Consider the following 21,787-nt stretch of genomic DNA (forward strand, 5'->3'; position numbering starts at 1 on the left):
GAGTAACAGCATCCTCCTTGCTATTGTGCTGCCTGCCCAAAAAGGGGGCTAAAGTTCAACTTTTATGATGTTCTCACTCTGGGCTTGTGGGAAAAAGGCCACATTCCCTTTCTTAGGTCATACGAGTGCAAGAGATGACAGAGTCCTACAGTCTAACCCCAGGGCATCAGGCCAGTTCAGAATGAGACTGGGATAGACATCTTGGTAAATAGGCAGCCAGCTTTTTCTCCTTATGGAGAGTCACAGCAGGTGGGAGGGTAATTTACATTGTTAAATTAAAAAGCACTGATTTATTTTATGTTGGTGTGTTATTGTTTCATAAAAGCACATGGGTTACCATTACTCATAATAGACTCTTGCACTTTATTGTTAAATTCTCCTTTTCCACTTTAGTCGACAGTTACTGGAAATGAATGTTAGTCACTAAGAGAAAAACAAGGGACGAATAAGCATAAAACGCAAACCTCACCTCCTCCCTAACAAACCACTGTTTTGTAGGGAGCCATCCACAGGCTTGAAGGCTGAGATTATTACAGTTTGTTTATTCAAATAGTGTTCCTTGTCCATCTAATATTTTATATTCTGCTCAGCTGGTGGGGGTGAGGGGCTAGAGAGGCATCAGTCCCTTTGCTCAGTGGTTCAGGTAAGATTCCCCACCTCATAGGTGCCAATTGCTCTCTCCTGCAGCGTTGTGGCAGGCTGACTTTGGCCAGTTCCCTTAGCAGCTTCTAGTATTGTGCAGAGAATTTTCTCCTTTCTATTGAAATTTCCTCCAGCCTCGTTGTTGAAGTGTCTTTTGGTAAATATTGAGCTGATATTTGAGTGACCTGACTCTGGCTATGGGAAGACAGTTATGCTTCTTCAAGAGCTGAGCAGAGTTTGGGGGCAGAGAAGGTGGTCGAAAGAGGAGAGAAGAACAGTCAAAAGATAAGTCTGCCAAAAGACAGTCAGAAATATAAGGCTAGGGGTGCCATTTTTAAAACTGTTTTAAAACACACTGTTAAAAAATAAATCTGGATGATTCTGAAGCCTGTGCATTTGCATCCTTTCAACAGTACTTGCAACGCCTGCTTGAGATGACAGTGCTACAGCATCTGAGTTGGGCTGTATTGTGACGTGCTGCAGTAGGCTAAGCAGAGATCCTGTCAGCTGCTGATAAATCATATGAGTTTTAACTTAATGTTACATCCTTGTCTTTTGGATTGTGCAGCACATAAAAACACTGTACCTAGCTACACAGCAGTTCACTGAAAAATATGTATCCCCATGTATTATACCTAACCTGTTATATAACTGATAATGTATCTGTATATATTGTAGGTAAAAATGCATGCTCTATCAGGCTAGAGCAAGAGGGAAAAAGATGACTGATCTAGCAGTTTAATTCCAAATGAGAGGGGAAGGTCTTGCTTCCCTGCCCTTCTCTCTCAAACTCTTGTACCTAGTCCTGAGTACATGAGTCGTTCCCTTTGCTCCAGTGCTGGTACCCATTGGACCCTTGACTGAGTTGATTCAATTCACTGGCCCAGCAAAAAAAGGATCTGTGTTTAGGTTAAGTTAGTTTTGTGCCAACAGAATGGGTGGGACAGGATTGTAAAGATCTGATGACTGCCAAAGTCTATGCAAGGTGGGGAGGTAAAGGGATCTCCTCTTTTCAGCTGTGGGGAGCTGCTGGAAGGGTTCAGGTTATTTTGTGTAACTTCCCTCTCATGTGAAGTATGGAATAGAGAGGTAATGGAGACAAGTTAGTTTGCTTTTGGATGTCCCAAGTAAAATTGGTCCAGGTAAAATTTCTTAGCACCAGCAAAGACAAGAAGAAATACAGAATCACAGAATGGTTGAGGTGGGAAGGGACCTCTGGAGATCACCTAGTCTAACCCCCCTGCTCAAGTAGGGTCCTCTAGAGCACGTTGCCCAGGACCCTGTCCAAGCGGCTTTTGAATATCTCCGGAGAAGGAGACTCCACAACCTCTCTGGGCGACTTCTTCCAGTGCTCTGTCACCCTCACAGTGAAGAAGTTTTTCCTCATGTTCAGATGGAATTTCCTGTGTTTCAGTTTGTGCCCGTTGCCTCTCGTCCTGTCGCTGGGCACCACGGAGAAGAGTCTGGCTCCGTCCTCTTGACGCCCTCCCTTCAGACACTTACTCACATTGATCAGATCTCCCCTGAGCCTTCTCTTCTCCAGGCTGAACAGGCCCAGCTCTCTCAGCCCTTCCTCATAGGAGAGATGCTCCAGTCCCCTCATCATCTTTGTAGCCCTCTGCTGGACTCTCTCCAGGAGCTCCATGTCTCTCACACAGTGCACACAGTACTCCAGGTGAGCCCTCTCACCAGGGCTGAGTAGAGGGGGAGGACAACCTCCCTCGACCTGCTTCCTAATGCACCCCAGGATACCTTGTGGCCTTCTTGGCCACAAGGGCACATTGCTGGCTCATACCACCAAAGAGGTTAATTTAAATAAACTTGAAATACGTGCACATGCCAAGTTAGGTAGTTGTTTTATGGGTGCAGAACTGTCAGGTGTTCCCTTGCAGTCATGCTTTCACCTTCCTGGATAGCATGTGCCTGTGATCTTCTGGAGCACCCGACTGTGGTGAGATGAGTGCCGGCTTTGGCATACCTTGTGATGTTCTTTAGTCTTTTTAACAGGGATGCTTGTCTTGTACTGCATCTTCCAATAACTCCTTTCTTTTCCTGACCCTCAAATGTGGTTAATACGAATATCTAGTTGCCTGGGGTAGATATTTGTTTTGGAGGTTGGAAATGAGGGGCCTTGAATCCGTCAACTCTGCAGTTTCCAGTTTTCATAGTGAGTGAAAGAGTACAGATAAATGCTAGGAAGACAAGTTTGAAGGTGAGACGTTTGCTGCAGAAGAGGCAGGTAGGACTGATGTAAAGGCAGCAGGCAGTAGCATTCAGATACAGAACAGATATAGAAGTGCATCTGTTCAAGGTCGAATCCCACTTCTTTTAGCCAACCTGAGAATTGCTTAATTATATTAATATGTCTTTCTGGCTTGCAGATATTGATTTTCATGTATACAAGAACATGCATGTGGCAGTCTGGCATACGGTGCTATCTTGACATAGGTGCTAGATGTTAGCACTCATCCAGCTGCACACTTCTCAGCACCAAATGGCTAGTGAGTAGCTTTAAAGGCTGTGGAAGAGCCACCATCTCTGCTGATGGAAATCCTGTTGATTTCCAGGAAATGATGCCATTTTACAGAATCTGAAGCTTTGGCTCTGTGGGTCATTCATTTCTCCTTATACTAATGCATTTAATTTTGCCTAATTTGAGGAGGTACCTCCTTTCATTTTCTTCTTAATGCTCTTTGATCTTAGCTTTCCAGAGTCTGGGAGGGACAGGAAAGAATTTCTCTAGAAATTTTTTTTCTTGGAAAAAAGAAAATAAGATATATTATCTGTTCTCGTTCTCCAGTATTTCACCTCAGAAAAATTTTCTGAAAAGCAGTTTTCAGTTTTTACTGCAAGAAGTATGCATCAAGCTATCAGTAATTCAGCATAACAAAAGTTCATGCAGTTCAGAGCTTTCATGATTGCACTGAAGCTTTTCTTGGGAATTTTTAAATGTCCTAGACACAATTAAAAGAATTTCTCAGCAAGGAGAGAGCAAGCTGGGGACTCTCCAGCAGATGTAATCACTCAAGGAAAACTTTGTTTGGCTTGGCCGAGTCCTGCCTTCGATCTCTTCTCTTTCATCCCACCGCCAGTCCTTTGTCTCTCAATCTCTCTCAGTGTTGCCCTGTATGTCTTTGTCTCTGTCTGTCTTTCCCTCTTTCTGTCTGCCCCGTGTTCCCTTGTAGGCTGAATGAAACAGCTACGTCCAAGACAAACAGCAAATCAAACTGGAAGAGGGGGGCCTTTGGCTGTCATAAGAATTCGTGGTCACTCACTTCCTAGAATTAAAGGCTGGGAGTTGATCTGTAGGCCAGCCAAGCCAGTGACAGTGATTGGGTTTCCATTTTGTTCCTTTTGATACTGCCTTAAGTATGTGCACCAAATGGGAAAACAAAATTTCCGTAAAAAAAGAAATAGAAATCAACTGTCTCATACAGATGCGTTCTACTCTGCTACTTCTGCAGTGCACATCATTCTCTCACAAGGAGCAAAACTCATCTGTTTTTCTCTGAAAGAATTTGGAAGTCAGGCCTGTGCTGCGGAGAAGAGATTTGTAGCTGAATTCGTGACTGCGTTGCGTTTTTGGCAGCTGTGCTAACGCTGGACCGGTGCAGCTGAAATCGCAGTGGGTGAGGGAGAACTGCATGGATGTACAGTGGCTCTGGACACCGCTCATGGTGGATATTAACAGTCCCTGTAACCTCTGCCACCTCAGTCTGTGCCTCCAATGAGCTGGATTTCCAGAGCTGCTGATAGCAGGCTAGAAAAAATGGGAAGTAGCTGTTAAAATAGATCCGTAGAGCTGTGAACAGGAGGGAGATTCGAATCAAGCACGTGCTCTCCTTTCTTTGGTGGTTCTTTTGGGAGACCTTGAGTAAGTTGCTTTGCTCTTTGTTCTTCTCCCTTTGTGTGAAAAGTGCAGCATTTACCTGCCTTATAAAGAAGCTGAAAAGACTTTTAGGACTTAAATTAAAAATTTAAGTCCGTCCGAATAAGAAATAACTGTAATTTATAGCCTAAGGGGCAACTCTTTAAGGAAACCAACACCTGCTCAATAGACAAAAGGGAAAATACAAACTTAGAGGGCTGTTATCTTCAAAGTCATATATACTATTTCCAGGTCTTTATGGTAGTGCTTTTATTAGACACAGCTGCTTCCAGGTATGACTTGGTAGCATCACTGATATGCAGAGAGGAAGGGCGGCAGTGGTCACAGTAACCACTGTAAAAGGACTGTATTTGGAAGATCAATACATTCTTCACTGAGTGCAAGTCTGGTAAACGGAGGGGTTTCAAAGAGCTTTATTTCAAGTGTCTTAAGAGGGAAAAAAAAAGTGATGGCGGAGGGGAGGAACCGCCTGGAAAGGATTGGACATAACTGCAGCTCGCAAAATCACACGGAGAACGTTAGGTTCTTCGGGTGGCACTGTGCAGAGCTTGGTGATCTTTTTGCACGGCTTGGCCAAGGAAACCAGTACAGACTGGTTCCTCATGTATTCATTTTAGTACCTCCCAGAGGTCCAAAGCCAACTTCTTGGCCTCCAAACCGGCCGTGAGTGATTACAGCCCATAAAAGCTGTTGCAACTCCTGGGTGGAAGACGCTCTAGAGAGCACAAAGAATTGTTAAAGGTGAACATTGCTTTCAGTCATGTGTCTCTCACATTGATCGATCCCTTTTGGGGATCGAGGTATTGCAATAGCTCAGCAGACACTGCGGGCTGCGGTCTTGTAATCCCTAGCACCTGCATTGTGCTCTCCTTTGAGAGTCTACCTTGCTCTACTCCCCGCCGCTCACTTGTTTAAATATTACTGAGTCTACATATTTATTACTGTTCACTTCAATATGAGATTGTACTCATTTTCTGTTTGAGGAGGTTTTATATTCGCTGTTATGTCTTCATTATTCCAACCATGTGCTCAAATAGATCTATGGTGGCCAATGTACTGCAAGGAAAAGTCTTGTTGATATCTTGTCTTTAGCTTCAGCCTCTGTCTCAAAGACTGCAATGAAATAATTATACTTTTGAATGATCAGAGCAATGTGGCTTTCTGCCATGGCATATGAGGAGATGCCAAATAAATACTAATATTTTTTAAAAATATATATATTTTAAATAGGCAAAGCTTGAATAAATGTATATGTGGAAAAACTGATCCTCTTCCATGTTTCAAAGTTAACAGAGACCTAAAACCAAAATTTTTATCAGTATAAATTTACCTGTAAGGCTGAATGAAGACTGAGGAGATTTTCAGTCCAGTTCATGGTAGTTCTTCACAGGAATGAATCCTCAGGAAATTTGGCTGAACCATGCTATTCTTTTGCTTGTTTTTTTTTGTTTGATTCCTTGTAAACCATTCTACTGAGTGAGTTTATGCTCCAAATGCCCCATAAAGCATAGAGGGGTGTCCCACCTCCAGCTTCCCACTTACCGGTTGTATTTTGTTGTTGAGCCCCCCATTCTTCCTGCTGCTCCTGCAAGACAGCAGCTTACACTGATTTTTCCGAGCTGCGTTTCTTTTAGGTCTTTCCTAATATACCCATCTCTAAGTGTCCCTTAGCCTCTCTCCTTGCCTGTGGGGGGGTCTCTTTCCCCTTTTCCCACATGAGGGGGAGTGATGTATTAAACTAAATGTGAGTTAACACCAAGTTGCTCTGTGGTACTGTTCAACTAGTTCCTGCTTTCATTATTATTAGCTTGTCCTACAGCTAGAAGTTTCTAGCCGAGTGTATTGCCCATGCATACAGGTGGTAAACATAGTTGTGAACGTCTGTACCTTTCCCATGCACCAGATCCACGCCTGGGACTAACGCTGTTGTGCTGAACTGTGTTATTTGGCTGTACCAGCTTGCTGTACCCTAATTCGCTTAGCGATTGCAGTACTATCGTCTACCCTGGGAATTTAGGACCTGTCAAGATCAATAATTGATTAAATAATGATAAGGAGTGATAAGGCACTCTCTCAATACTCCGGAGCATCTGAGATGATTACTCAGATTGAGCGAAAGCTCTTGGGCCTCTGAAGAGCAGGCCCTGAGGACAGGCTCATTGTCACAAGCTGCTTTGCAGTCAAGCCTGTCATCTGTACGTAGCAGTAGTTCCGTTGCAAAACACTGACTCAAGGTATCCCTATCCCATCAGTCATCCCCCTGAAATGAGTACAATTTTTGAAGGCAGCGAGATATTGCAAACTGAAGCTATCTTTCCTAGTTTTGATTCAGCAGTGTAACGTCATATCTCACACTATAAAGTCTCTTTCTATTGGTATTGGTGGCTCATGTGGCAGCTTCTCAACTGTTTCTGGCTGGTTAGCAGGGAAAGGGTCTTTCCATGCCTAATTTAATCACATCCAGCAGTTTATCGTTTGGTTTCTTTTTTTTTCTTTTCCACAGAAATTCTATAACATGTTGTTACTTAAATCTTATACTTTTAGAAATGTCAGTGAGCTTGCTTATCTTGTTCATTCAGATAAACACCTCTCGACATCCTGTTTTTCTTATGTCATACGAACAGGAAGAGAACGATTGTTTGAGATGTGCGTCAGTCAGAATTGTAACCAGGCAGTCACGTTACCCTCCCCATTTACCATAGAAACCAACAAATCTCTTCAAATATGTTGGTGCCATGATGACAGGTATCCTTTCATTTATACTTCACTTCCCAAAGGCTGTAACTACACAAGTTTTGTGTGCGTGCGTGTGTGTGTGTGTGTGTGTGTGTGTGTGTGTGTGTATGTATAGTAGGACCTTTCAAATATTTTTTATCTAAGGTAAGATGGGACACCCATGAATTTTGTGAGCGAATAAGTATTGCCACTTTTATCTTAAGTAGCTGTGGTATCTTTGATTCTGTCCTGTACCTACTATTAGAAATACTGAAAAATCAGAGTAGCGCAGTGTAAAGAACTGGACAAATCTTTGCCTGAGCCTGCTTGTAACATCTATAACTTGTTATAGAGAAGAGTTGTTTGAGCCAGCCAGCTTATGAAAAAATATTTGACTATTTTGCAATCACTTAAAGGTAACCTGGGGACCTTTACATGTGTAGGGAACAGATTCAGAGTCTGGGGCACCTTTTGGAGGAATCAATAGTGTACTTGGCACCTCTGGACAGGATTTTCGAAAGCAGCAAAGGGAGCAAAGGTACTTCTGAAGAACCCTTCTGAGATGTGAAGATTTTTGTTTTCTCTGGCAATATTTAGTATCAGTATTGTCGACAGTTTTACCATAATGATCTAGGATGTAATTAGCTAGAGGAAGAAGTAGTAATTTTACCATATTTTCTTTCTAAAGTAAGAAAAGTAGTAACTCCATTCTGCACATGGAGAGCCTGGTTCTCATGTATCTGTCAATTCATATTCAGCATGGACAAATGGGTCCTTTAGCTTTGTTTACTTGAGCTTTTAATTATGTTATACATAACCTGAAGGAAAGCTCAAAAATTAGTTTACAAGACACATCTCCTTTACATCTACATCTCCTATTACAAGATAGTTTCTGATCAGATGAAAGCTTCAGTATTTTTTCAAATTAGCGCTTAAAGCAAATCACTTCCAGTTCAAGAAAGGCAACATACTATGCCACAAGAGCACGCATCGCGGATGCTCACATCTGTCCTTTCTCTGCAGCTGTTATTTCGTAGCCCACCTCCATGCAGCAGAGGGAGGCTTTGTATAAGGAGGCCCACTACACTTAAGACTTTCTAGTTGGCTTGCTATTTGCCACCAATCAGCATAAAAATAAACCGTGTCTTCCATTTCTGAAGTGTAGTTGGCTGCTGGCTGTAGAGTAGAAGTGAGTAGGATAGAGCTACCCAAAATATAGTCCTGGATCTAATTCGTATGCATCTATGTTTAAAAACAACAACAACAAAAAAGAGGTAAAAAATGAGGACACATCTGTTTCAGTTTTCTGTATCTTTCCTTTCAGCAATTTTGTTACATTTTGAAATACTCATGTATTTTGCAGCAGAGGAGGAAGACACTAAGTATCTGCTATAGTTCTAAGCTTGATGTTGTGTGTTTTTTTGATTTTTTTTGTTTTGTTTTGTTTTGTTTTTTTAACTGGAAAAGGTTACCAAAGAGGTGCTCTCCCACAAATACTGGAAAGCTGTGAAATTCAATAGTCAATACAGTAACAGCAAAAAGCTGCAAAATGCAGCGTGTTCTGACATGCCTCCTTTTTGGTTCTGTCTTTGTCAGGTGATCAGGCAACAAAAGCTGTGGGTATTTTCCATGTTAGAAAAGCTTGTTTCAGTTGTAATTCCAAGAGGAGAATCCAGTCTCTAATAACCACCATTAACTGGAGTTTTTACACAGCTGACAACTTTAGTTTTTGTTAGTCAATTTATGTGCTGAGAAAAAAATTATAACTATTATGATATCTTCCAGAAAGAAAATGTGCCAGAAAACTTGGAGGTACTGTCTGTCACAATGCTGCAATCTGTCTTTTTTTTTCTTTTTCATTTTCTACCTGAAGAAATTTGGTCAGTGTAGTGAGTGCTACAGAAACAGTTTTTATTAAAAAAAAAAAAAAAAAAAGAGAGAGAGAAAAGCAATGTCCAAAACTACATGGAAGGAGCATCAGAAGGGGATCCATACTTGTGACGTGAATTCCTGTTTTCCCAGCGTGTAGTTCTGCCATTTTCTTCCTGTCTTAAACAGACCTTGGCAGTGTTTTTCAGCAGTCTAGTACAGGGGTTTACAAGTGATCCTGCTGCAGGTGAGATGCAGCGCTAAGCCCAAGGGAGAAAGCTCTGCTGAACCTTTATTGGCTTCACTAAATAGACTGAATGCAGCACAACCTTACAACACATGACAGAAAAATATTCCTGTTCTCCCTTGTGAAACAAGATTTGGAGCGACTTTTGAATAGTTTGTTAAGGTATTTAGCACAACTTTGTAGAAAGCTAACATGAGCCCTTAGGTGAAATTTTCACTAATTTAAACCAGAATGAAGCAAGAATAGAAACTGGATAAAAACATGAAGATGTGGACCAGTCCAGTGAAGTGCTTCCTCTCGTGATGCCTGTAGAAATTTTACTGTCAGCTTTGCTGGGTGAGACTCATATCCATAGTGTTTTCCTTTCAAAGGGATAGTTTGATTTAAAGCTTTTGCTGAAATCAGTTGGTGTCACTTGATTGGAAGAGATTAATTTACACCACCTTTTTTCAGCTGAAGATATGGCCTTTTATGCTGGAGCAGTGAAAGTAGACCATATGTTTTCAGCGGGAATGAATTTCTTCTCTACTGAAATGGTTATTTTAATATGTTTCTGAAATGCCAGCATAAGAGCTGAAGCATTCTTCAGGGTTAAGTTGTCTTTCTCAGGTGTAACCTACCAATTTCTTTGGGCTATCCAGCTAAACATGAAAACAAATTTTGTGATTGATACTGAATGCATGCATCATCTTTACAAGTTCTGAAACCATTGATTTTCCACTACAAATGAAAAGGGTAAATTACTGCTAGTTTACCAGCGAGTCATCAGATCTTGCTGATTTTCCCAGGGAAAGCCTGGATACCAAAAGGTTGGGAACAGGCGGTCTGTTAGATGTTAATGGGAAGTGACTTTGTTGGACTTGCTTATCTCTCTTTGCCTGTACCTCCTAAGGCATTGAATGTCCTTATGGCAACTACCTCTTGTGTAACATCAGAGATAGCTGGGTATATTTAAGGCAAGTGGTTTTTATATTTTTTGGAAAATGTGACTGTTTTTAAATCACTTATTTTGCATGACTGCATGAGTTAGCAGTTCACCAATTCACTTCTCTAAGGGCAAGGGTTTGAGAAGGGCATGAATTCCAGACTTTGAGTGCTCCTTCACTCTCCTGCACCAGAAATAGAGAGCAGCTGCCAATAATGTGGATCAATTGCCAGCTTTTTAGTGTTAACCTTTGCAGCTGGTAATTGCAGCCCGTTCTTGCTCCCTTGCCTTGGAAGAGCTGAGCTGCTGCCAGGCTTAGTTTTTTATTATTGCTCAACTGGCGTCAAGCTTGCAGCCAATGATTTGACTGGTGTCATGTCTCTGTTGTGGCACAAGGTGCTGCTGAGTGAGGAAGGACTGAGTTGGCATTGACTGCTGCTTTCAAAAAGTAGTGGCTGAAGTGAAATGAAACTCGCAGCTTGAGAATACTCTTCTAAAGGTAAAGGCAGCTGGGCTACAAAGTCCTTGAAAATATTTTTGCTGAGAGCAAAAATGCTGTTAATTGGAATGAGGAATATATGTTCCTTCTACCCTTTCCTTAAGGTATTTATCAGATACTGGCCTTCCTCCCTACAGAAAACATTCTGGTTCTGGGATGTGGAATCCCTTGGAAACTCTGTTTTTGATTATTCAAGAAGGCAGAGATACAGAAATAGAAATCTTTTGGAGCTAGGAGATTTTGGACTGCGTTTCTGTGTTTTACCTAGCTAATATGGATGAAGCCTCCAGTGCTTCTGATCCCACAGAGCCTGATTGCCTGTCCATAGCAGCGAAGTGCAGCAGTATGAGCATGTACATCTGCCTCAGAAAATGAGAGATTTTGGCCCACATTCAGTATCCATTGATACTTCTTAAGTAGGTAGAAGTGAGGAACTGACAGGAGGAAGCAGTGAGAATCAGACAAATGTTACTGTTTTAAAAGAGGGTTGAAGGGTTTCAAAACGTGTATTAGACTGTTTACTGTTAATAGTTTGTTTTACTGAACTACTAGGAGAGCCAGTTAAAAGCTATTAAGTTTAGAGCTTGGGGATTTCCAGAGATGTCTCGGGGAGGGATTTTTTTTTTTAAGCTTTATGATAGTACTTTGCATTTGATGCTTCTTTCCTGAATTGTAGTTCAATTACTGTGGACAATCTATTTTCTTGATTTTTGCAGGATTTATAGGTTTTACAGGAGAAATTGTTGGTTTTCCAGAATGTGTTTTTTTTTCCCTTGAGTTTTTATTTCTGTGAAATTCTTGTTACCTTAATATAGGGACATTCGCTTATGTGCTGGCATGATGACAGTTCTCCTCTGTTCTTAGATTAGTAGAGAAAAAAAAAATTGATGAGGTGTGCTAAGACAGCATCAAACACTTCCAGCAATTAGATGTGATAAATGGTTACATCCACAGCACTGAGTGTAATCAGGGCTTGCAGGAGTATGAGCTGCCACCGTTCCCTCCTCAACACTGTGGCATTTTATAGGAACAGAAAATATTTTTCTGTATCACTGAAAAAGTATATGAAGCTGATGGCAAAAAAAATGAGTAAAAGTAACTTTGCTGAATTTTGTAGAGGAAAAAAATATTTTATGAAGAAACCGCTGTTTTTACTGAAATGAACTTAAAAAGAATGCAGGAGCCATGATTTTAGCAGGGCTGCGATCCACCCCGCTCAGTATATCCTCTTTGATTTTGGCTGGTAGTGAATGTATTGGAAAATATATTAAAAAATCAGAGGGGATGTGCACAGGTACCCTTCCCTCCAGCACGTGCCCTAACTTCCATTAGTCAGAAAGTCAGTGTCTTTCTACGTCAGGGATTGTATTGGCATCTTTGTGTTTAATGGCCTTTGATGTTGAGGTCATAGTTCATGTAACAGATGAGGAAACCATTACATGAGCCAATTAAATGGAAACGGTGGCTCTTTTAAAAAAAGCTCCTAAGCAAATTTTTAGTAGCATTTTTGGAATTACCACGTTATGTAAAAATCTGACACCAGATTCTGTGCCACATGACTATCGTTTCACTGAATCTTGTTGCCTTTCTGAAGGGCATCTTTTGCTCACATGCCATGTGCAAAGCCTAGTGGGTTTTTTGTTTGGTTGGTTTTTTTTTGGTTTGATTTTTTGGAGTCAGCCTTTATTTCATGTGTCTCTATGCACTAAGCTGGTGAGAAAATGTGAGTGCACCTCACATGGGTTGACATGGGGAGGGGAGCAGGCATACGTGTATGTAGGGGTGAAGGTACATCGAACGGAGCTTTCTGGTAAGTAACCTGCCTTTCTCTTCATTGATAAAAAGTGCTAATAAAATAAGAGGAAAATATTATTGGCTGTTCTGCCCAGAAAACCAAGCCTTTTATTGTAATGAGAGTTCATTTTGTCTGATCTGTGTTTTTGGAGGGGGAAAAAAAAAGATGAATTTTAGCCATTATGGAAAGAAAACCCATGGTTATTTGTAAGGATTGTTTTATAAGAAGCATATGTGTGCTGTATTATTCTTTCGCTTGAAGTGTGGGGATTGTTTGCAGTTGGGAGGTTGCCTTAGAAGAATGTGAACTTCTGACTCACTGAGAAATAAAGCTTGTATTTACAAAGTTGTAAGGTTTCCTATTATACTTTCATAACTTCAATTTCTCAGAATAGAAGGGATGTATTTTGCTATTAGTAAAAGAATGACTTTTACTACCATTGAGAAATAAGGGATTCTTTTTCTAGAAGTCCTTGTTTTGCTTTCAGATGTGGTGTGCTCTTTAAAGAACCTGTCTTTTCACTCTCCTTTGTATTTTTATGTATATAAATGCATTGTTCATTCTACTTTTATTGATGTGGTCTGTCTCCTTCCCAGTTTTATTCTTTTCCCTTTCCTCATTTCCTTTTTCCTCTCTCTGGCATGGCAGTTTCTCTTTTTCGGTGTTCTGCCCATGCAAATCATTATCCAACTATATTTCCATTTGGTCTCTACATTTTGACTTGTCCATGACCATGAACTAGTCAGCAGTGTAGAGCAAGCTCTAGCAGAATATTCTGATGTCCGAAGAGATGGGTTCAGCTGATGGCCCCTGAGGAATTCCAGCATTTCTCCAGAAGAATCAAGTGACAAACATGCAATGAGCATTGAATGGGCTAGCAAGATGCTTTGTGATAAACTTCTAAAAGGATATTAGAGAAGATAAAAGCAGTGCCAACTCTGTGATACTGTACTGCATGTTATCCTATTAATACAGTATATCAAAATCAGGGACTACGACGTGGGTATAGCCAACTTACACCTCTGTATCTTACATCCAAGTTACTTATTTACTTAGATGGTTTTATTTAATCAGGTCTATCTGAAAAATGGCATCAGAAGACAATCTCCTAAATGCCACCCCCCATTCCTCACACTGCCCCAAATCAAGAAAATGTTTCCCTGCTGAGTGAAGCAAGCATCTCATGAGCTTTCCCCCATGTTTTTGATACAAGGAGAAAACTGGGGTGAGGGGAATTGTTATGGCGCCACCTGACTTAGTTTCAGTTCAGCTAGCCAGTGAACCAGAACCATAAATCGACTATGCAATTCTAAATATACCATGGACCACATTGTGGTAGTGCATTCGGTGATGCCAACACCTTTCTTTCAGTAATGATCCTTGCTGCAGCGTACTTTATCGGTTGTAGAATGACAGCAGGGGAGACCTAGCTGCAGTCTGTCGGCCACAGCTGTAGAAATCCTCACCTGCAGCAGGTGGGAGATGACAGTCACCTAATGGGAAGACAAGAATGGGAAGGGAACAGGGCTGAAAGAAACGTACCAGGAGCGGACACAGTTGGTGACAACCTAGGAAATAAGGAACTGTAGTTAGATAAGGATTCTGGCTACTGAAAACGAACTGATGCTGCTAATCAGGTGATTACAAACCAGGAACTTACCTGATCTTGATTTTTTTTTTTCCTTTTTTTTTTTTTTTTTTTCTCCTGGCTGAACTGGAGATGGCTTTAGTGGGTATGCTAGTGCACAAGGTGAATCCGAATGCACGAATGAGGACTTGGAGGAACAAGTAATGAATGCTTTTCCTTCAGTGGGCTCTAGACTCCCAGACCTCCCAAAAGGCTAAATCTTTAATGTTAAAATTACAGGGGAGGTGTGTGGCGTGTGGAGATTTTAAGACTGTGGTAACTGTGTGTGGTTACTTCCCTTTAAGATCTGAAGCAGTCTGGTCGGTGGAGTTCAAAAGCCCTGTTGATTAGAAAGTTGTAACTAAAATTGGAAACTGAGCCAAAGGTTGAAGTGAACCAGACATACGTTATAAAGAAGGACCCTCTCTGTGCTGTTGCTTCATGTCCTTATTGTTTGAATTCAGTTAAACCAACATAGTTAGGCATTAAAAAGCATATTTTTCTTTTGTGGGAGACAGATTTAAGGAATAGTAACTGGGCATGGGTAAGTGAGCTTTGGAGCGCTGAAAATTGGACTAAAGACGAGCAATTTATTGCTTCGGAAATAAAATGGTTTTGTGACATCTGATCCTCTTGTAAACTTTGCACGGGAGAGTTTGGTGGTGGGATATAATTACCGTTCGAATTGATCCAGCTCTTAGGGCAGCATTCCTCTGCCTGTCTGCGGACAAACATCGGTACTGTAGACATTTGCCTGTGAGCTAATAACTCTGGGGTGCTTTTACTCTTAGTGGAAATATTACCAGTCCAGTCAGTGGAGATTCAGATGAATCACCGAGTGCTTAGTCCTTAGTCATAGTGTTCTTGGAAATGAAGTGGTGTTATTCCTGGAAAAATCAGTTCTTCCTAAGACACAGAATCAGTGATGAGAAAGTATCAGAGAGCCATCAGCCTCCCACTGGTGCAGGTACATCCTGAAATCGGGATAAACGTTTAATCAGACAAACTGTGCTCTAACATGCCTGGTTTTATTCCCTTGAGTGTGAAGAAAGTCTAGGTTGTCTAGCTCCGGGGTAGATGTCTAAATGTATGCGTCTGAATGCCACCTCATGCAGCTACCCTGTAACAGTTTAGGAGAATTTGGAGATTTCCCTTTAAAGTTACCTAACAGTGTGATTAACTCTTTAATGTATTCCATGTAACTGCTGTATTTTGTGCTATAGAATATTCTGGTCTCAGAAGAAAACGTAACTGATGGGCCATCTCTTTACCCCTTTCTTTAATGAAGTGTTATGAATAAGCTACTCCTTTTTCCACTTGTAAGTGCAAAACCTGCCAGTCTTCACAACAATGCTAATTTACGTTTAAGAGTAACCCGCGGGAGTGGAGAAAGATATATTGGAAGTTTGTCCTTGTCATGATGTTCTTGGATGGGAGTGATATTCCTGAAAAAATGGCGCTCTCAAAACAGCAGCTTCTGTAGTGACAAGATTTCTAAGAGTCTTAGGCTTCCTTGGGTCGGGTGAAACTCCAGGTTTGAGCAGATGATATGGAATTTTCTTAGAAAATTAATGGGAAGTTTTCTCTGCTGCCTCCGTGATGATGGCTCGTTTCAGCCAGGGACATGAGTGGTGGGATAGAGAGAGGAGCTTTGAGCAGTCCCCATTGTTGTTACTCTTGCAATCTCTTCTGTAAATCCTGGCTTAGAGAAAGCTTAGAGAAAGAGCCTTCCATCCCCCTGAGTGGGGAAAAGGAATTTACAGAAGGAAAATTTCCAGAAGTAGTTTCCAGGAGGGCCTTTTTTTACCTATCTGTAGGGTTCCTACCCCTACTCGCTTTCCACTCCCTAAGAGTAAATTTGATGAGATTTAGTTTTGGAAGAAGTCCCGTGGGCATTGGGCCCCGAGGTGCTTCAGCGGCGTCCAAAGACATTCTCTTAAACATGAGGAGCATGAGTTGGCCCAGCAGCTATGGCTGATAAATGGTTCCAGACCTCACTGAAGAAACATCTGTTTTGTGGGCATGGGTGTATAGAGGGAATATACACTGCAAACACAGCAGTTGTGTGGTAGGCACTGCCCTTCCTTGGGTCCTAATCTAGTTAACATGGTTTATCAGCAGTTTGGAACTGTGCCTTCCTGGTTGCTTCTTGAGTTTTTTAGGTTTTGATCCTTTATAGGGAGAGTTCATACCGGTCAAAACCACATTTTTATTTTCCCCTTCTCCCCATCCCCAGTTATAACCAATTGGTTATAGTGCTGTATCTATTCAGCAAAACTTTTTGCGACTTTTATATTCAAGGAAGTGAATTGAATGAGCGCACTGAAAAAATGACATTAGACTTGCAGAGAACAGTGGCTGTCTTAACTTTACTCTTGTATCAGCATGAATGCAAAATAAGCAGAGATTGCATTTCATTGTGGGTGAAGGAGGAAACACGATCTTTGGCACCGTTTGGAAAAATACGGGCAAATTATGGCTCTCCCATTAAATGTTGTTTAGAACACATGTTCTTAATAAGTGCAGAATGGAATGATACAAAGGGGATGGGACAGTAGTAATGACAAAACCACTTCTCGGTGTTGTACCTTTAAGTTCTGATCAGCTCTGTGTTAGGAAGCTGAGTTCTGCCTGGGTCTTTTGCAGGTTCGGATGTGCTAATTGTGTTCTGCTCCTTTCCTCTGAAATCAAGGAAGAGTTACAGCTTTGTCACAAGGTTGCTTTCCAATTGGATACTCTTAGTACTGAAAATATGACAGTTTTTCCAAAAGGAACGGTAAAAAGCCAAAAGTTGCACAAAGTCCCCTGCTTTTGGGAATGGATTTCATAGGGTTGCTCGAGGGCAGAGGGTAGTTTCTGTCATTTGATTTCTAACAGTTTTCAGAGCCATCTCCTGCTTTAGTTCCTAGATTTGTCAGAGGGCTCATCTCCAGCTCACACTGCTGACTGATTAAGCATCTCTCGAATGGTGAGTCTTCAGCACAAGACAGGGATGTTGTGACAGGACCCAACAGTTTTGTGATGCCATCATCCTAATTTAAAAAAAAAAAAAAAAAAGTGATGAATCCATCTCAGATCTGTTTTGACAGGTAACCATGAATTCTAGCGTGTATGAAATCTTTACCCACACCACTGGTTATTCAACGTGTTAGTTACCTCTCCCCAGACTCTGGAATAAACCAAATAAGAACAAATTATTGAAAAAAGCTTCCTACAAAGCAGAAGGTGAATGGCACTCCCATGCCCCTCTGTCTAATATCCACATACTCAAATATACATACTTCTCCTGAAGTCTTTCTGCTTATTTTAAAATAATATAGCAGTTAGTATAGCACTTCTTTTGTACCCTCATTGTATCTCCTTCCTCTTAGTGAGTTTTTGTGTAAAATTGCAAGCCAGAGTTTCACGATGCATACTGTAAAATGTGATACCTGTATATTCAAAAATTGTATTGTATATTTTAAGTGTAATGTCACTTGAATTACATACATTTATTGTGGGGTTGAAGGTATAGCTGTAAAGAGAGGTATATAATTCACATTGTCCAGAGAAATTCTGTATGGAATCATTTCTCAAGTTCAAAAATATTTAAACAAGGTTGGAACTTATTTTTATGTTAAGTGTGTTCATTAAAAGCAGGCACAGCACGAAAAAAATCTTAAAAAATGTAAAAACCTATGAATTCCTATGGAGGATTTCTTTTTATCTTTTTAGTCAAATCAGCCTTTTAGAGTTTCAAAATTTGTCACTAGAAAATGTATCTGTTCGTTTTTTGCCTCATTCAAGTGATGATATTTCTGGTTCCGAACAGCCTTCTCTTCTGTAAATTTAGCACACTTTTGGCGTGAAATACAAGACACTTTTCAGAAAAAACTGTTGAAAAAGTAGGTTTTGATAAAAGACTTGGATTAATCTTTGATCCACTTAGTGTACTGCTTGATGGGTTTGAGATGTAATCATGGCATTTGAAAGTACACAGCTTTAGGTGTACCCATCTGTTGTTGAAACATGAGTTTGACTGCAGAATAGCTCTGCTTCCCTTGCCTTCAGATTATATATTGCCTATACATTTTTATCACAGAATGAATCACAGAATAGTTGAGGTTGGCAGGGATCTCTGAAGATCATCTAGTGCAACCCCGTGCTCCATCAGGGTAAACTAGAGCGGGTTGTCCGGGAGTGGACTGCCCATATGTTTTAATTCTTAAGTGCAAATGTGCTAGCTAGGGATGTGGTGACGTTGAAATGTTAGGACTTTTATTTTCCTTTCAGAAAAATAACTCAAATGCTTGTTCAGTTTAACAGCAGTTTTCACAGAGGACAGATTTGGGGGATTTATGGGGGAGGGGGGAAAGGAGGGAGTAGGCAAAAAAAAAAAAAAAAAAAAAAAGGAATAGTTCAAATTCAGTGATTATTTACTGGGTGGATTGTACTTGTTGCATGTTTCTTGATCTATATTCCATTACAGGCTTATTTATTAAAATCCAATTAATTTTCAAGGCAGCGATGTAAGCGGTCTTTGCCTAAAGAAGACTTAAACATTATCGTTCTTGACCTTTTCTGTCCTTGAATTTCAGCTGTAATTGCCTGTTTAGTTGATGCGATCCTGTGTTTCAATCACACTATCTTCTTTTTTTTACATTCTGTAACTTTTAATTAGTTGATCATAATTCTTCCAGGTCTCAGGCTGTGGGATGTTTAATAGCTTTTGACACAAAAAGTGCTGAGAGATTTTTTTCATTGGTAAATTCCTCCTTTGGGGTTTGATGTCTCACTTTCCCCATGCAAGACACACAAGTAGCCTCAGTCAGAAAGTGGCTTTTTCCTGCCAGTGCATTTCAGCAGAATCAGTGAATAACGCAGGAGAATTTTGCAAGGACACAGTACCAAAACCACTGCTTTACCTCACCAGCCTGCAGGCACCATTTTTGTTGTGATCATAATAGATTTCGAGAGATCTCTGCACAAAGGAAGAAAGAGAATGAACAAGGAGAAGTTTATGACTTTCCTCAAAGACATTTCTCTAACTCAAAAGTATAAGCCTTGTGGTTTATACGGTTTTGAAATGTAACCACAGATACTGAGAACTGGAAAAGATTTGATTCACCATCTCCCCCACTTTTGTTACCAGAATCAGGGTGGGGAAAATTTATTTTCATAATTAGAAGTGCAGAAGGCAAGCATATCACTGTCAAAATTTTTAGGACAGGGACATATTTGGAGAAACTGTCAGATGAAGTTCATTTGTGCCTTTACAGAGTGGGTGCAGAGATGTGTGTCTCTGAGATCTCTGGTGCTATAATCTTATTTTGGTGAAGCTTTGTTAGATCTTTTATGGTCTACAGCCCCCTTCTTTTGGAGCTGTGAAGGAAGAGGCAGATCAGCATCAGATTAAGTAAGTTCTCTTTGAGCTTGATCTAGGAGCTGAGGGTGCTGGGGACACTTCTCAGACTTTCAGACTTACAGCGTGGTAGACCTGGACATGCTTCTGTTGCTCTTCAGGGGTGCATAGCCAAGAGCAAAGAGGGATGGCATCTGCTACACTGGATTTTTACTCTACTTCGTATGGCCTTGTCCTTGTTTTGTTTTGTTTTGCTTGTGCAGGCTTCGAATGACCCATTTGCTAATAGTTGGGTATCTCTTTGGCATGTAAGAGTCTCTGCAGAATTTAACTTTCCTTTAAAAGTAAAGATTCTGCATGTTCTTGATTTGTGGAATGCAAAGGAATTTTTCTTGCCTTCATGACCTATCCCTTGCTGTTGCAGACACTGTTCTGTAACCCTTTAATACGTGTAGCAAGTTTTGTCTTTGTAATTGCTGTTTCTTGCTCTTATTGCTGTGGCTGGAGACTGTTCCAGGATTTTCCCATTCTGATATTTAGAGACTGTCCTCTGATTTGAGCGCAAATGTTTTTGTGGTTCAGTTATGACTGTTTGGCTTTCAGTCGCTTTGCTTTGTTCTTTCTTCCCTTGTATTTCTTCCTCTCTCCCTCTTATGTTGAGCAATCATCTGCTCTTCAGATTCATTCAGGAAGGCTTGGAAACTCCTTGTAAGGTCCTGTCCTTTCTGCTTGGATGTCCTGGCATTAGTTTCCTGGTGCTTCTTGGTTCTTTCTCAGATGTGGGTGAGCGGGCTCATATCTGGTACTCTAGACGGGAACGTAACAGTAGTATTATTGCTTCAGCAAAGATAGTAACTTCCATTTCTTAGGGTTGCCAGGAAGACCAAGGAGAGACCAGTTTTCCAAAGTGGTTCTGGTTGAGGAAGGAGAGAAGAATTCTTCATTTCTTTTAGTAGGCAAAGAGATGTCAAACTTCATGTTTTTATCTTTTTTCTTTGCTGGAGAGTAGCTAGATACAAAATAATTCCAGATCCAGTGTGAACTCCAGTGTTTTTTCCACTCTGGTGGGACTAGGCAAAAGAATAATGTTGCTTTGTACTCTCATTTATGTTTTGTTCTAGAAGTATCTGCTCTAGCTCCCGATTATTTTGTTATGTTAAGCCTCTGACTGCATTTCACCCTTAGGTACATCCAAGGTTGTCTAAGGTAAAGAAGGAACTGGAGCTGTTGCTGACACTAATGTGAAACAGTCGCTATTTTGATGTTTTCTCTCCTCGTTTTATCCTTGTTTCAGAGAATCAAGGGAGTTGTCTCCTCCTTAAACAGAGACAGAAGAGAGCAAAACACGTTGCCTTTTCTTCAGGTCACCCCAGAAGATGCTGCCTAGTTGCACTCCACACTGAACACTGTTACCCACCCCTTGTTTCCCTCACTTATTTTTGGTGGGGGGGGAAGGTGGTGTTTTATATTTGCCTGTGCTTGCACACTGGCAGTATACTGAGCTATTTAAAATGGACTGGAGAGACAGTTTTCATGCTTCTGTGTATTGAAATAACGGTGAGATTATCTTTCAGTTACAGGGTGGTTCAGCAGGAAAAATATCACCTAAGAAAAGGGCATGCTTTGTTGATTCAGGTTGAAAAAGCTTTTTAACAAGTTGAGTTATTGGCTGTATCTGAGGTGAAACACTGCTTTCCTAACTGCTCTCATTTCCTGTATTCCAGATTGTTCGCTGCATTAATTACGGTTCAGATTTACAGTGTATTTAGTTACACACTGGGTTGCATTCTGTTTCTTTTTTTTTCTTTTCTGCATGTGTATAAATTTCTTTGGGAGTCAGGCCAAGTGTAGATGTGCATGCACACACACATGGGCTGAATTTGACTGTTGGTTGTTAATTTTGTGGAATAGGGATCTGGGTATTTTTTTGTTTAGTTGTAAAAAGAGACTTTTCCAAGGAGAGCCAGTAGCTGAGAGCAGCCAGTTTTTTTGGAGAGCTCAAGTTTTCAGAAAAGCCAGAGATGAGAAAATAATATCTTATGACTAGTAAATGTGGCATTTTTAATTTGACCTGTTTCCCAAAGGTTAATAGGTAATGGGGATACTGCCATTCTCCTGGCTCAACCAGTAATCTACTTGCTACTTAAAATATTTTATAAATACTGTGTTTCAGAGCTTAGCTGGATAAGGCTGAGCTTTTCACACTTGAAGTAGCTTTTTGTGACTCGAAATATGAAA

At 40.8% G+C, this 21,787-nt stretch overlaps 1 protein-coding gene across 19 annotated transcripts in view; it reads left to right on the forward strand.

The window, feature by feature from the left end:
* Window positions 1-21,787, forward strand: part of EXD3 (exonuclease 3'-5' domain containing 3) — a 340,424-nt gene that overhangs the window by 77,003 nt on the left and 241,634 nt on the right. For 2 of the 19 annotated variants that reach the window (XM_068914382.1, XM_068914381.1), the window contains exon 1: window positions 7,247-7,276. The exons of the other annotated variants lie outside the window; for them this stretch is intronic. In XM_068914382.1, the coding sequence (XP_068770483.1) occupies window positions 7,267-7,276 (10 nt within the window). In that variant the 5' untranslated portion in view covers window positions 7,247-7,266. Of the gene's footprint in view, window positions 1-7,246; window positions 7,277-21,787 lie in introns of those variants that run through there. 19 annotated transcript variants of the gene reach the window in all.

The sequence above is a fragment of the Struthio camelus genome, chromosome 20, assembly GCF_040807025.1.
Source record: "Struthio camelus isolate bStrCam1 chromosome 20, bStrCam1.hap1, whole genome shotgun sequence".
In the NCBI taxonomy this organism is placed as follows: domain Eukaryota; kingdom Metazoa; phylum Chordata; class Aves; order Struthioniformes; family Struthionidae; genus Struthio; species Struthio camelus.